Source organism: Giraffa tippelskirchi, chromosome 2, assembly GCF_054371585.1.
Source record: "Giraffa tippelskirchi isolate mGirTip1 chromosome 2, T2T-mGirTip1v1.2.pri, whole genome shotgun sequence".
NCBI classification, from domain to species: Eukaryota; Metazoa; Chordata; class Mammalia; order Artiodactyla; family Giraffidae; genus Giraffa; species Giraffa tippelskirchi.
Genome location: NC_137276.1, coordinates 175,776,678 through 175,792,770, shown reverse-complemented (window position 1 = coordinate 175,792,770; position 16,093 = coordinate 175,776,678). Strand labels below are relative to the sequence as shown.

At 39.9% G+C, this 16,093-nt stretch overlaps 1 protein-coding gene across 5 annotated transcripts in view; it reads right to left on the bottom strand.

Moving 5' to 3' along the window:
* CCDC191 (coiled-coil domain containing 191) overlaps positions 1–15,965 on the bottom strand; it is a 95,036-nt gene extending 79,071 nt beyond the window's left edge. For 3 of the 5 annotated variants that reach the window (XR_014077436.1, XM_081572098.1, XM_081572099.1), the window contains exons 1-4: positions 15,802–15,965; positions 13,670–13,708; positions 7,895–8,036; positions 2,216–2,359 (exon numbers count right to left, since the gene is read on the bottom strand). Coding sequence is in view for 4 of the 5 variants with exons in the window: in XM_081572098.1 (XP_081428224.1) it covers positions 2,216–2,359; positions 7,895–8,036; positions 13,670–13,708; positions 15,802–15,894 (418 nt within the window). In the remaining variant the exon portion in view is untranslated. Of the gene's footprint in view, positions 1–608; positions 672–1,223; positions 1,328–2,215; positions 2,360–7,894; positions 8,037–13,669; positions 13,709–15,801 lie in introns of those variants that run through there. The other 2 variants (XM_081572100.1, XM_081572101.1) reach the window with 2 other exon arrangements.
* Positions 15,966–16,093: the final 128 nt, after the last annotated feature.

Here is a 16,093-nt window from a genome sequence, read left to right as displayed (position 1 = left end):
GGTTACTGATGATAATTTTAATTTGCTTTTTCCTAATGCCTAGTGATATTGAATATTTTTCTTGCTGATGTTCTATTTAATTCTATGCATTATCAAAAATGGGGTACTAAAGTCGCCAAGTGTTATTTCTGAATGATCTATTTCTCCCTTTAATTTTGTCAGTTTATGCTTCACTTACTTTGGGGCTCTTTTTTTAGGTATATATATGTTTATCCTTGTTATGTTTTCTGGATGGATTGACCGTTTTATTACTATAGAATGCCCTTCCTTGTCTTGAGTAACAATTTTTTTATCTTGAGCTTATTTTTTCTGAGATTAGTAAGCTACTGTCACTCCTTTATGGTTATTATTTGCATAGCGCATCGTTTTCCATCCTTTTACTTTCAATCTGTTTGTGTCTTTGACTCTAGATTGTGTCTCTTGGAACAGCATATAGTAAGATCATAATTATAAGTTCATTCTGTCAGTCTACATCTTTTGATTGGAATGTTTAATCCATTTACATGTAATGCAATTTTTGAAAGGTAGGATTTATGTTTGCCATTTTGGTATTTGTTTTCTGTATGTGCCATGTGTATAAATGCCTTTTGTCAGGTTGAAGAATTTACCTTTCATTACTAGATTGCTGAGTTTTAATCAGGAATTGATTTTGTCAAGTATTTTTTCTTTACCTATTGAGATAATCATATGTTAGTTAATAATTTTGATAAACATTCTTTTTTAATGGCTAGGTAATATTTTTGTTCAATGCTTTGATCCCCCAAAAAAGTAATACTACAAGCATAAGATGAGTGAGGCCTGGTACAATACTAGAAGGTAATGACAAATCTGAGTAGAGATATAACTAGATCTATTAGCACCATAAGAAAGAAAGTAGCAGTTTCATTATATTTCAGACACACTTCAGAATAAATACTAAGTACTGAAATGCTTCACTCTAATAACATCACTAAACTAGAAAAATATATAAAGGTGGCAATCAGTATATCTGAAACAATGTGATATAAAGAACTTCTGAGAGTACTGGTGCTATTTAATCTAAGAACACTGACCTATATGAAGGTTCAGATATGATTACAACTCCCACAAAAAAAGAGAAGACTATTCTTAAGAGAGAAAGAAAAATGATATCAATATTTTCTGTTGCACTAAAGGGTAAAAGTTGAGGACAAAATCCTAATTTTTCCTAAAAAAGAGAGAATTTATGAAGATTAGAGCCTCACAACAGCTGAATGGGCTCTTCCCAGAGTGCAGGCCCTCTATCCAGGAAGTGTTCAGGCAGAAATTGTATTATCCCACGTATGGTACACTTTGGAAGAACCTCCATCTGAGGGGGTGAAGAGTAAATCAGATTAGGTGATCTTGAGGAGTCCCTTAACGTTAAGAGCTCATGACTTTGTGACTGTAGAGTCCTAAACAAGGGAAATGCTACAAGATGAGTTCACCCAGGGGTGCCTGAGTCATGCAAGGGGAGCTGCCACCACCATCACTAAGCCTACCCTTGTGCTTAGAGAAAAAATCTTAGACTCTTTGAGTACAACTGAGGAATCCTCACCAGTTAGGTATTTACCTTGTCTGACATCAGCTCTGTATACAAGTAATAACCTCCCTTATAAAGATATTTGAAACATTTTGTAAATACAAAATGCTATGTCAATGTTTAAATATGGTAAAACATTGAAACAGCCATCAGAGTAAATGGTCATCCAATAATATATGGAAAGAGGCATTCTTAGTCAGCATTAATTGCTGTTATAATCATAAGAAACACTTGGTGGTGGTTTAGTCACTAAGTCATGTCCGACTCGTGCAATGCCATGGACTGTAGTCCACCAGGCTCCTCTGTCCATGAGATTCTCCAGGCAAGAATACTGGAGTGGGCTGCCATTTCCTTCTCCAGGGGATCTTTCCAACCCAGGAACTGAACCCGGGTCTCCTGCACTGCAGGCAGATTCTTTACCAACCGAGCTACAAGGGAAGCCCCATCATAAGAATTACAAAATAATATAATATTTTAATTTTTAAAAATCACCACAAATTTACTGACATATGGATAAGTAATTTAAAGTGAATCAAGAAAATTTAAAGCCAATTACAAAACTAAGCAAAACACAGAAAAGTCAAATAACATATTATTTATTATTCAGAACAATTAAAAAGATTTCTTGGAACCATCATTGATGTTAAAGCTTAGAACAATCTGGTAAGTTCTTACCATCAAACCTGTCATATTTCAAATGTCCATTGGCTTCTGGCACAGGAGGGATACTGGACACAGTGCCTTCAGCACCATCGTCCCCATCACTTGCTAGTTCTTGCTTAAGTTTGGTGTCTAACCAGTCATTGACCAATTCCTGAGCTATCAATAAGACAAAAACATCTTTTTAATATTTCAGTTACTTCAGAGACTTTCTTCATTTGCTATCTTCATTCATTCAATAAATGTTACTTGAGCACTATCATGTGTCAAGTACTGTTCTAGATACTGGGAGTATAGCAGTGAACAAAACAGGAAAAATGAAACTTACCACCTTGAAGCTTACATTCTAACTGGGGAAGAGACAATGAACAAGTAAGTCAGAAAGACAGAGCAGAAGAAAGAGAAATGGTGTACAAGAAATGGAAGGCAGGTGTTGATAGTTTTAAATTAATTGGGTGATCATAGGAGGCCTCACTGGGAAGAAATTTGAGCAAAGAAGGGAAGGAGGTGAGGGAGTGAGCCATATGGCTATATAAGGGAACATGATTCCACGTAGAGAAAAAAACAAGTGCAAAGTCCCTAAGGCTGGAGAATGTTTAACATACTGGCGAAACAGCATGAAGGTGGAATGGCTGGAGGAATGAGTGAAGTGAGGGTTGTTGGAGATGAGGTGGAAGAAATAACAGAGGGATCAGGGTTGGAGCAGTGGCTCTAGATCTGGGGTGAACTTGCCTCCCCGTGGACATCTGGCAGTGACTGGAGTCATTTTTGCTTATTACAACTTATATGCAGAGTACATCATGAGAAACGCTGGGCTGGATGAAGCACAAGCTGGAGTCAAGATGGCTGGGAGAAATATCAATAACCTCAGATATGCAGATTCAGTTCAGTTCAGTTCAGTTGCTCAGTCGTGTCCGACTCTTTGCGACCCCATGAATTGCAGCACGCCAGGCCTCCCTGTCCATCACCAACTCCCAGAGTCTACCCAAACCCATGTCCATCGAGTCAGTGATGCCATCCAACCATCTCATCCTCTGTCGTCCCCTTCTCCTCCCTGTCCCCAATCCTACCCAGCATTAGAGTCTTTTCCAATGAGTCAACTCTTCGCATGAGGTGGCCAAAGTATTGAAGTTTCAGCTTCAACATCTGTCCTTCCAATGAACACCCAGGACTGATCTCCTTTAGGATGGATTGATTGGATCTCCTTGCAGTCCAAGGGACTCTCAAGAGTCTTCTCCAACACCAAAGTTCAAAAGCATCAATTCTGCGGTGCTCAGCTTTCTTCACTGTCCAACTCTCACATCCATACATGACCACTGGAAAAACCATTGCCTTGACTAGACAGACCTTTGTTGGCAAAGTAATGTCTCTGCTTTCAAATATGCTATCTAGGTTGGCCATAACCTTCCTTCCAAGGAGTAAGTGTCTTTTAATTTCATGGCTGCAGTCACCATCTGCGGTGATTTTGGAGCCCAAGAAAATAAAGTCTGACACTGTTTCCACTGTTTCCCATCTATTTTCCATGAAGTGATGGGACCAGATGCCATGATTTTAGTTTTCTGAACGTTGAGCTTTAAGTCAACTTTTTCACTCTCCTCTTTCACTTTCATCAAGAGGCTCTTTAGTTCTTCTTCACTTTCTGCCATAAGGGTGGTGTCATCTGCATATCTAAGGTTATGCAGATTACACCACCCTTATGGCAGAAAACAAAGAAGTGAAAAGATTTCAAAGAAGTGAAAAGATTTCACTTTCAATGAAAGTGAAAGAAGAGAGTGAAAAAGTTAGCTTAAAACTCAAAATTCAGAAAACTAAGATCATGGCATCTGGTCCCATCACTTCATGGAAAATAGATGGGAAACAGTGGAAACAGTGACAGACTTTATTTTCTTGGGCTCCAAAATCACCGCAGATGGTGACTGCAGCCATGAAATAAAAAGACGCTTGCTCCTTGGAAGGAAAGTTATGACCAACCTAGTCAGCATATTAAAAAGCAGAGACATTACTTTGCCAACAAAGGTCTGTCTAGTCAAGGCTATAGTTTTTCCAGTAGTCATGTATGGATGTGAGAGATGGACTATAAAGAAAGCTGAGCTCCGAAGAATTGATGTTTTTGAACTGTGGTGTTGGAGAAGACTCTTGAGAGTCCCTTGGACTGCAAGGAGATCCAACCAGTCCATCCTAAAGGAGATCAGTCCTGAATATTCATTGGAAGGTCTGATGTTGAAGCTGAAACTGCAATACTTTAGCCACCTGATGTGAAGAACTGACTCATTTGAAAAGACCCTGATGCTGGGAAAGATTGAAGGCAGGAGGAAAAGGGGACAACAGAAGATGAGATGGTTGGATGGTATCACCGACTCAATGAGCATGAGTTTGAATAAACACTGGGAATTGGTGATGGACAGGGAAGCCTGGTGTGCTGCAGCCCATAGGGTCATGAAGAGTTAGACATGACTGAGTGACTGAACTGAACTGACAACTGGGAGACTGGGAGAGGCCAGGGATGCCAATGAAAACTCTACAGTGCACAGTATAGCCCCCAACACAAAAATTATCTGGCCCAAAATATCAACAGTGCTGAAGTTGAAAACCCTTTTTTTCTATGTCTTGACATCATTCGATGTACTTGGGCTTTTACTCTGTACATAATGGGAAGCCACAGAAGGTTTTTAAACAAAGAGGTAACATATTTTAAGAGCATCACTCTGACTACTAGGTTACAACAGACTATAGGGGGACAAGCACAAAAGCAGAAGACACCAGTGGGATACAAAAATCCAGGAGAGAGGGGATGGTGCCTAGACCTGAAGTGGCAGTATTAAACATGCTCAGACTCCAGAAAATAATGTTTTGAGGTGAAGCTGACAGGATTTGCTGATGGACTGGATATGGGATGTGAGAGAAAGAAACCTATACATTTTTTGGCCTAAGCAACTACAGGATGGAGATGTCATTTACCGAAACAGGGAACAAAAAGGGAGCAGTAGATCTGGATGGAAGATGAGGAATTCAGCTTTAGATGAGTTAGGTTTGAGATGCTTATGAGATATTCAAATAGGGATTCAAGGAGGTGTTGGCTATATTATCGGGGTTGCTAGGGACAGAACCAAGCTGAAGAAATAAACGTAGGTGTTGTCAGCATACAGATACTATGTAGAGACAGAAGAGGATGAGATCGCCAAAGGAGGAAGATGGATAGACAACTGGTACAAGGACTAAGCCCTGAGGAACTCTAGCTTCTAGGGGTTGAAGAGTTAAGGCAGAACCAGGCAAGCCAACTAGGAAGGAGAGACCCACATTGAGGGAGCAGAAAAACTGGAGTGTAATATTCTGGAAGCCAATTTCCATTTGCACTTCTTTCTTAGTGACATCCAGAAAATCTTAAATGTAGGGGCATGAGAGAAAATTTAGCATTAACTTCATATCATCATTACCATACAGCTCTTGCAGAGAGGGTATGGGGATTTTCAAAGAAGAAAAATGTCTGTTTCAGCATTCTTCATCATGGTTATTATCATTATTGCACACCTCTAAGGGAATGGAGTGCTTCCAAATATTAAATGATGCTACAAGACATTTAACATAGATAGGAAGGCATGAAATGTAAAGTAGAAAAAAATGAATCAAAGTGGTAGAAACTAAGTGTATAAAGACACTACTGGCTTTCAGAGGAAAGTAGAGAAATGAGCAGATATTTGAGTAACCCCATTTATAATAATTCAGAATATTTATATATATAATAATTTATGTGTAAAATAATTTGCATCTACCTAATGCCATTCATTAGTTAAGAGAGATTTACAATGAAGTGCTCCAAAAACACAATGAACGAGAAGGAGACCCCTGGAGGGTTCAACTGTAGGAACATTTCATGTTGGATCAGAGGCGTGAAGCCCACCCTAAAGCAGAGTTTCTCAAAGTGTGTTCCCCAGATCGCTAGTTCTTACTGAATATTAACAGACGGTTGATGAGAGGGGCAAAAAAAGGATATAAACTTTTAAAAACCATGTTTTATTCATCCACTAATAGTCTCTAAAGTTTCTCAGGATATTGATATGAATTTCAAGATAAAAAAAGTCCAGGTCTAAGAAACTTGGGAAATGGGGTAACTAAACTTTTTTTTTTTTTAATGCAGGACTTCTTCGAAATCTTGAGTGACTAAAGTATATTGTGTATTTCTATTGGGGGGGAGGGAGAATGGGTAGGGTAAGACATAGCCTTGCCAATTTCTGAATAAATCTCCTTTCACCCTCTCCAGTACCACCAACTACCCAAGACCAAGTGCCAAGAGAGCACACACAGACCACTGTAACGGTCTCTCACGAGTCTCCTTTTTCCCGCCCTGTAATTCAGTCTTCATATATTAAGAAAAGATCCTACTGTACCTCTGCTTAAAGCCCTTCAAAGATGTTAAAATAATAATTAATAAAAAATAAAACTCTTCAATGATATCTGCCCATACTCAGAATAAACTCTAAATTCTTTCCCCAAGCCTAGAAGGCCCTTCTGCAAGCTTTGTCCATTGGGAGGCTCCAGCAACACTGGTCTTCCTTCAGTCCCTCAAGCACACCACGCCTGTACTTTAACTCTTAATGTGACCTTTCCCAATGCCTGGGATGCTCTTCTGCCATCACAGCTCACGTGGCTCTTTCTTGTTACTTAGGTCCAAACTCGGATGACTTATCACTATCTGACCTTTTGTTTTTCATTTTCTTTATTCCCACTCTAGAATGCATACTCCATGAAAGCAAGAACTTCATCCCTTGTTCATAACTTGCTCTTCCAAAGCCTAAAACAGTACCTGGCACAGAATAACAATTCAATGTATATGTTGAATAAATGAAGAAATAATCTGAAAAACTGGAGACATAAATAATTCAAATGAAAACTGGCTTCCAGGATATGGCACTCTGACTTTCCTCCTATCTCAAGGGCCTCTCCTTTCCAGTCTTCTTTGCTGGTCCTGCTTGATCTTTTCATCCCCGAACAGTGGAGTTCCCTGGGGCATCAGTAACTACAATACTGATTCCAGAGGAGTAAACGCTTTCTCCTTTCCTAAGGAACAAAGCTGATTTATAAACTTGTGATCAAATTATCTGGATGATACCAGATCAAGTTAACAAGCTGCCCTTGGTACCACAAGATCAGTTCAGTTCAGTTCAGTTACTCAGTCGTGTCTGACTCTTTGCAACCCCATGCACTGCAGCACGCCAGGCCTCTCTGTCCATCACCAACTCCCGGAGTCTACCCAAACCCATGTCCATTGAGTCAGTGATGCCATCCAACCATCTCATCCTCTGTCGTCCCCTTCTCCTCCTGCCCCCAATCCTACGCAGCATTAGGGTCTTTTCCAATGAGTCAACTCTTCGCATGAGGTGGCCAAAGTATTGGAGTTTCAGCTTCAACATCAGTCCTTCCAATGAACACCCAGGATTGATCTCCTTTATCTTACACTTACTAGATAACTGTGTTATGTCAAAACTGCCTCTGGATGTGGTTCTATTTCAAGAGATAGAACAGGCCTTAACTATAACCTTACTTGAAATACTGGAAGTAATTCCAGAGTAAATTAGCTTTAGGAAAGTAGAAGTAAACAAAAATTAAGAACAAGAGAAAGAAACACTTTCGTTCTGTACTCTGAAATTCATTATGAGTTATGCTTTAGTAAGTTGTACTCCCAATGTATTCTCTTACCTTCTGTGTAGACTTCTTCATGATCTTCTATTTGCTCAGGTGTTTCCAAATCTACAAGTTGGCCCCAAAGCCTTCTGGATAAATCTGAATTTCCAGCAGAAAACACTTGAGAAACTGCAAATTCTGAAGCTTTCTCCACTCTCTTTAAAAGACAAAAAAAAATCCACCAAGATGACAGCTTTCTTCAGGGTTAGAAGATTTCTCTCCTATGCAAGATTCTGATTTTCTACCAACTATCAAGATACTTTCTTTTTTCCATTTTAAAAGATACTTTGAGGTTTAAACATCCACCCTAAATAATTTCACTCATTAAACATGAAGTTAATTGCACCATTTTACCAAGTTTTAACAGGTGCTCATGTTTATATTTGAACAAAAGGGTGTTTAAACTTTAGATGACTTTTGTTTAGAACATTAGTAATGGGATCCTGACACCTGGATATTTAAAAAATATACAATAGCTTATTATTAATAGTTTCCATGCCACTAGTACTTGCATATGAATGTGAACCAGAAGCAGGTAGCTACACTTCAGATTCCTACCCCTGAAAGAAACTTCCCATTACATATCAGGCAAACTAATAAAATTGGGATAAAGGGTCACTGAACTGTAGTAATTCAGAATGCTAACTCAACAGTGAAAATCTAGTAAAAACATGGCCAAATTCACAGGAATGGGGAAGGGATTGCCAGAGGTGGGCAAACTCGTGACATTTTGGTTTACCTGCATGCTCAAAACTTGTCATGGACTTGATCTTTTAAATTTTTAAGGATTTCATATGCTAAGTCTGAATTAGAAGCAGAGGAATAAAGTTGAAACATCAAGGTAACTTGAAAAAGAGATCAAAATAGAACATATGGGACAAAATATGAATCAGAACAAAAATGGTCTAACCAGGGAGAGAGTCAAGAAAGTATCCTTGACCTTCATGAGGTCACTCTGGAGAGATCTGTTCTCTTTCAGAGCCTCCAACATGCCCAAGTCAATGCTGTTGTTATACATCCTTTACTTAAGGGTCACGATATGCTTGGTACCTAATCCTTCCTTTTAAGGTCCTTAAATTCTAAGGCAGAGAGATGAATTTCACATATACTGTATGTGTCTGCATGTGTATACATACATAGACACATATATTTGTAAATAATGTACAAATAAATAGATCAACTCTAATTTTTTAAAACCAATATCCACAAACAAAATATAAAGAACAAAAACAGGGTTGTAGATGTAGTTCTTCAGGCTGTGAGTGAAAGAAATAACTTTCCATGACACATCATCTCGCCTGAGTTGGAAACTGTGCAGATTCTTAGGAGAAAGAGAGCTTGGAGACAGGAGAAGGAAGACTGATTTCGGTACTAAAGAAGGGCAGAGTTTGATACTGACAAGTCAGGGAGTAAAGAGAAATGTGTGCTTGCCTCTAACAAAGAAAATGTTTGGGCTATCACTTAAAATGAAGATTTGTGGGGAAAAAAGTGCTAGATGATAGTAAGGATTAGAAATAATCTCTGTAATTCCTTGTTTTAAAACATTGCATCCTTACAATTTTTTTTTTTTTCAATTTAAATACATAAGAGCCTGGAGAGGTCTCATGTGTCTATTTAGCAACTTATTCTTTAAACAAGTTGATTAAAGGCTAACTCTGTTCCCAGGACTGTGGACATTAAGGGGGAAACAAAACTAAAAGCTTCTGTTCCCAAAGAGTTCACTTTAGTTTTGGTTACATGTGCCATGTGTGCAATAGACAACTTAAGAACAGTCTTAAAGCAATGTAAGGTGATCAAAACAACTGAACATCTTCAAAAGTTTCTCACTCACTGACTACGCTATGAGGATGTAATTTGTCAAGGAACTGTCTCAGTGAGTCCTGTAATCATATAAATGTTTAACATGTGTTCCTTATGTCCCACGGCACACACTGATTACATTACCCACTACAGACCCTGTGTAGCCTATTGCCATCGATGCAGAAATGGCAGCTCTATAACGCACTCCTTCATTTCCTCAAGGCTGGCAGGAACATACACGAGTTTCTCGACAAATTCCCACGTGCAAACTGCATGTCCATATATAATAGTTTTCTGAGTAATGCATTGTTTGAAAGTGCCCAATTCTTTCTTAATCACTGTTGCTGTTGTTGTTGTCATTCAGTTGCTAAGTCATGTCCAATTCTTTGCAACCCCATAGACTGCAGCATGCCAGGCTTCTGTGTCCTTCACCATCTCCTGGAGCTTGCTCAAACTCATGTCCATTTAATCACTCTGCATACAAGTGAATGCTTTACACTGTATCTGTGTGTATGAATGCCAATATAACTCCAAGGAAAGGAGTATAGAAGATAGGAATATGAGGGTAAGGGGATTGAGGGGTAGTTGTTCACTGAGAGAGGTGTCTCAAGCTGAGATTTAAGGGAAAGATGTAGACTGGCCTCCTAGAGAGAGGGTAATCTGAGCTGGGGATCATCATTAAAAAAAGCAAAAGGAAGACTTACCTGATAGAGGGGAAGGAGACTGGCCTGATAGGAGTCCTGAAGTATAAGAGCAAAAGGGCTGTTACAGGGAGATTGATATTCCAGGGAGATTGATAGAGGCCCCTCTAGAATTTACTGCCTCTTCCCTGGTGACTCAGATGGTAAAGAATATGCCTGCAATGCAGGAGACCTGGTTTCTATCCTGGGATCAGGAAGATCCCCTGGAGAAGCAAATGGCAATCCACTCCAGTATTCTTGCCTGGTAAATTCCATGGACAGAGGAGCCTGGTGGGCTATAGTCCATAGGGTCTCAAAGAGTCAGACATGACTGAGCAACTAACACTTACTTATATGACAGCAAGCAGAATTACCAAAGGTTCCAAGAGTAGAGAACTGACACAGCGGAAATGTTTAGAAAGCTCAAAGTAGCCAAATACACTGGAGTAAGAAGATGAGTCATTCTATCAAATCAGGATGAAGATGAATTGTAAGTTGAGATGGACTGTTGTATTTGAGTGACCAGCACCAAGATTCATATTTCTACCACGCATCTGCCTGATTCTAAGTGACTTCAATGTCCCTGAGAATGACTTATCAACATTTCAGCCTCAAAGTTTGCTTGATCTCTTGTATGCCAACAGCCTTCTCCTCAACCGCATTTTAGCAACTCAATGACATGGTCATCCTCAACCATGTCACAAAATTTTCCATTGTTCAAATCAAATGCTCATAACCCCCTCTCCCCCCATCAACCTCCTATTCATCTCCTTTTTTGACTCCTCCTAATCCATATAGTGGTGTTGCACCTAACCAAGCCCTCTAGTCACCGTATACCCCCTCCTTCTCCTAACCTATGAATCCTTTACAGGGTCCCCTCCCTTTCCTACTCTGTGTGGATATTCACCTACTATCTTACATAAGCCTCAAATGTCTTGTTCCTTGCCTCTCCAATGAAAACCTTCAAGCCTGAATCAATCTGATATACCAATTCTTGGTATCACAAAAAATAATGGTTCCCCGCTTTAGCCAAGTTCCAGTTCTCCTGAGTGATCTTCGTTTTCTGTCCCGAGGGAAGTCCTTTCACCATCTTCACCACGTTCCACGTCCTTCCAATATATGTCCCCCTCTTCCATTTTGAACAAGTGGCCCACTCAAGTGGATATGGAAGTCTCAGTCTAGAGTTGTAACTGTTTCAGGTATACTCAGAGTTTGGATAATATTAGGGAACAGACAAGAAGACAGAGAAGTGAACAGAAAGGTACTAAGAGAAACCAGAGGAAACAGTGTCACAAAAAGATAATGGAGGAGAGAATTTCCAGCATAAGAAAGTGATAACTGTATCAAATAACCTTAAAAAGTTAAAAGGACAAAGAAGAGACCACTGTATTTAGTCAGAAAGTCATTTATGACAACTTTCTGTGAGTGGTAAGAACTAGAAATGGAAGGAAAATAATTGTGGACACAAGAGGACAATAAGAACACAAAAGCAAGGAGTCTAGGCTGTATTAGAGTATACTAGTCCAGTCCAAAGACACTGGAAAAGAAAATGACTGTGGGATGAAATTAAGACTAACTGATTTTTTTCAAGACAGGGATGATTTGAGGGTATAATGGAGAAAGACCTACTGCAGAAGTTTTAGAGGAATGATAAAATCTAACCAAGTGAAGCTAGCTGATAATTGCATGAAAGAGGAAAATGGTACAAACAAAGCAGAATTTTATCTTTCTATTTTACTTAAATCTTCCCCTCTGGAGGAGATGGTAACTAAACACACAATCAAGCCCAGGAAGGGTTTGGTATTGCAACTTTCAACACTGACACACAAGCTGACCTTGATGTAGTCTGGGGAGTGGGCTTCCCCGAGGTTAGCCTCCACCATGGTGGATCCATCTTATTGTCTCCTAAGTCAGGCCTTCTGCAGGAGCCAGGAAGCTTCCCTGGCCCCATCTGTACAAGCGCCCCACCCCAGGGACTTCAACCACATCCTTAATTCTCCCAACAATTTCAAGTAAGTTGTTTAGCCCCCACTGAACTATAAACTGGGCTTCCCAGGTGGTGCAGTGGTAAAGAATCTTCCTGTAATGCAGGAGACACAGGAGACTCGGATTTGATCCTTGGGTCAGGAAGATCCCCTCGAGTAGGAAATGGCAAGCCATTTCAGTATTCTTGCCTGGAAAATTCCATGGAAAAGGAGCCTGCCAGGCTACAGTCCATGGGGTTGCAAAGAGCTGGACATGACTGAAGTGACTGAGCATGCACACAGCACAGACTATAAACTCTGAAAAGGCAGAAACTGTATCTGCCCTGTAAACTGTTATACCTCCAGCGCCCAACACGGTGGGCTAGTACTTAGTAGGAACTTAATAAATACTAGCTAAATATCTATAATTATTAAAAACTTAATATACAGTTAACCATGAAAAACTGGTTAACAACGATTATATCAGGCCTAGGTTCCATCTGGCCTGGAGCTCATAATGGCTGTCAATTTAGATAAGCAACAGCTCTTCAAAATACTAACAGGCAGAAGGATATTTTCCCAGGACACTACTGCATGATATTGAAACATGTGGTGCACAAATGAGTTGAGTATGGCAAGTTGCCAAAATGACACTTGGAGGCACCTGAAGCGGTTTAACGATACTTTCAACTTAAATGGTACTTGGTACTGAAACATACATCTCAGGCCTGGAAGAGACCTCAGAAGTTATCTAACCCAATCGGCTCCCCCACCCCTGACTAAACGCACAAATATATTCCTCAATAGTCCTAACATTGAGTGACCATTTAGAATGCACTTGAATACCTCCAGTGAGAGAAAATCCACCTCTTTACAAGAATGCCCACTCCATTTTTGGATGGCTCCAATCATTAGAAGATTCTCACTTGTGACACATGCATAGTTTTTACCTACTGAATTGGTCTCACAGGTCAATGCAGCTACAGCAGTACGTTCTTTCTAATTATCTGGGGAAGTCCTCTCTTAAGGCATCTCCTCTCCTAAGGCTTCTCTTCCTCTGTCCTTTAATACTCTTCATATGATCCTCATGGCATTTGAAAGGGATGTTATCTTGTCATTTGTGCTTTTATGAGAAGCAACAAAATCATGAAAATGTACTACAGTATAAAACTAAGGATATATATATATATATATATATATATATATATATATATATATATATATATATTAGTCCCATGGGAATTAAAACAGCAAAATATATGCAAAATGGAGACCTATTAGTATTCCTATTCCACATGATTATGTGTGACTCTTAATTCTCTATTGTAATTATGAAATATCCTTACCTTAATCCAGTGTTCCACATTGTCAGGGTCAAACACAGGCTGTAGATAATATATACAGAATATTAGTGCACAGCAATATATCTATCAACTTTGCCATTTTAATCTGTTTTTCTAATTAAAGCATGTGGGGAAATGTTATTTAGTGTGTCTCCAAATCATTTCATCAGGAAGCTCAGCAGCAAAATAACACAGAATGCCAGCCGGAGAAAAAAACATGAAGCCTTTTCTGGAACACCTTCTGTTTCCACCTCTTACCAAGGTCCAGCTCCAGATTCTGATTTAATTGGTCTGGGGTAGGGCCCACATGCACTTTTTTAAAGCTCCCCAGGGTTAAGAGCCAAGATAGAGGAATGTTGCATATAATATTCCTTATAAAAACCCAAATAAGCACTGATTAGTCACATTATTCAAGTGCCGTGAAAGTAAATCTGCTTGGAGAAAGGTGTGTGCCTTTCCTTAGGTCTCTATTTCTAGGAGTAACCTGTATTTACCTAAAGCAGGGATACTGTTTGTTCCAATAAGAACTGGGGGGTGGAGTGAGGGATAACTGATCATCTACTGTTTTACAGAGCAGAAAATGAAACAGAAATCACATAAATTTCTACTCAGGTCAGTCAGATATTAATCTGAAATTAGAAATCAGATCTGCAGAACAACTTCTTTCTTCATTCTTTGTAACTCTCAGAAGTTTTCAGAATTTCCTCCAATAGTCACTTAACAAAGAGGTATTTGCTAATAATTCAGGTGGGTTTTTAAATAAATAAGGGAATATCTAAACTAGCATACTGACACACAAAGGAGGGAAAGGTATAATACTAGCTTCACTTACATAACACTTCCCCTTCAAAGCACCTTACAAACAACTAATTAATGCAGCTGTACTGCTGAATAATTTTGTTGCTACAACAAAGAAACAGCTGATCCTATTCAAACACAATTGAGCCCCAAGTAGCTCAATTGTGTTTTTACCTTTCTATCCCGTAGGCAGTAGCAATGAGCATTAGCAGCAAAAATCTTTCCTTTTAGGGTCCCAAAATTGTCCCCAGTTTTTACCTTTCATCATCAAGTTTATAGTCATAACCTATTTTGGACCCAATCTATTATAGAACCTGCACAATAGAAGCAGGCGCTGTTTCCAAGTCTAATGCTCCAGTCTGCACCTTCCAGCATCTGGGGCAAGATATTCACTAAGTAGAGTATGTCCAGTGCATTATTTAGCTGGTATATTTAGAATAACCTGCAAGCACAATTGCCTAGTGGCCTCAGAAAGGCCACATGTCTACACAATAGTTTTTAAGGAGGTGTAAATTAAGGGTGAAAACAGCTGTGAAGCTGCTCTGGAGCTGAAAGCTAAGATTTCCACTTGGTACTCCCTTTTATTTACATGTGAAACATTTATTTCTGTGATGTTAAAAGTAGTCTGTGAAAAGCACACACCGTGTCACTGGCACTTTGCACTTGTCATTTACATGTTACAAGTTTACAGTGGGGTTCTCAGTTTTCCATCTCTTTGGATGCTAAGGCATCAAAAAAAGTGACAAATATAAAGAGCATCTATTTTCTGATTGCTGCTTGAATTTAGAGATTTTCCAGTGAATTAAGTACTGATATATTCAATATCCACTTGCATTCCTGAGTTCATTTTACAGACCTTATGTAAAACTAGAAGGAGGGGGATATGAGGTAGAGGATTTAAGGTGAAAATCTTACCCCTCCAATAAAGAACAGGTTCCTATGACTTGCAAAACATTTAAAAAAAAGAAGAAGAAGAAAAAGAAATGAAACCTTGCGGGGACTTCCCTAAAACAGGCGTAGTGGGGTGAAGAATAGCTCTAGAATTCTCTTCACAGGAATCGGTACTATTAAGATTCTCCGGTTTTTGAGAAAAGCGTTAGATGGAAACGGTTCTTTCACGACGCTGCCCATCAAAGCCACAAGGCAACCAATCCCCAAAATCCCTAGGCCCCCTTCATTAGGGAAATGCAGACACAGGGTCGGTCCTGACTAGGACCGGCCAGGTAAGGATGCCCCTGAGGGAAGAGGAAGGAAGCGCAGGTGGCGCTGCAGCTGTCCACAGGACTAGTCCCCGCCTCCCCGCCTCTCTCCACGAGCTCCCGATAGGAATGGATCACCTTGGTGGGACTCGGCTTCCTGGTAAACTGTTTCCAGCGATTCAGCCCCGTCCTCTTCCTGGAAGAGGACCTGTCCTGGGGCGCCAGCAACATTTTCCAGGTTCAGGCTCCGACTAAGGCCAAAGCTGAAACAACCGCTCCTTTGCCTAGGCTGCTTCCGAGTCTCTGTGGGAGTTGTAGTTCCTCTGCCCACAAGGGAGGTAGGTGTGGGGCACAGCCGAACCACCACTCCCAGGAGGCTTTGCCCAGGCGGAACGAGCCTGTTCAGTTACCCATGGCAACGGTAGCGGTT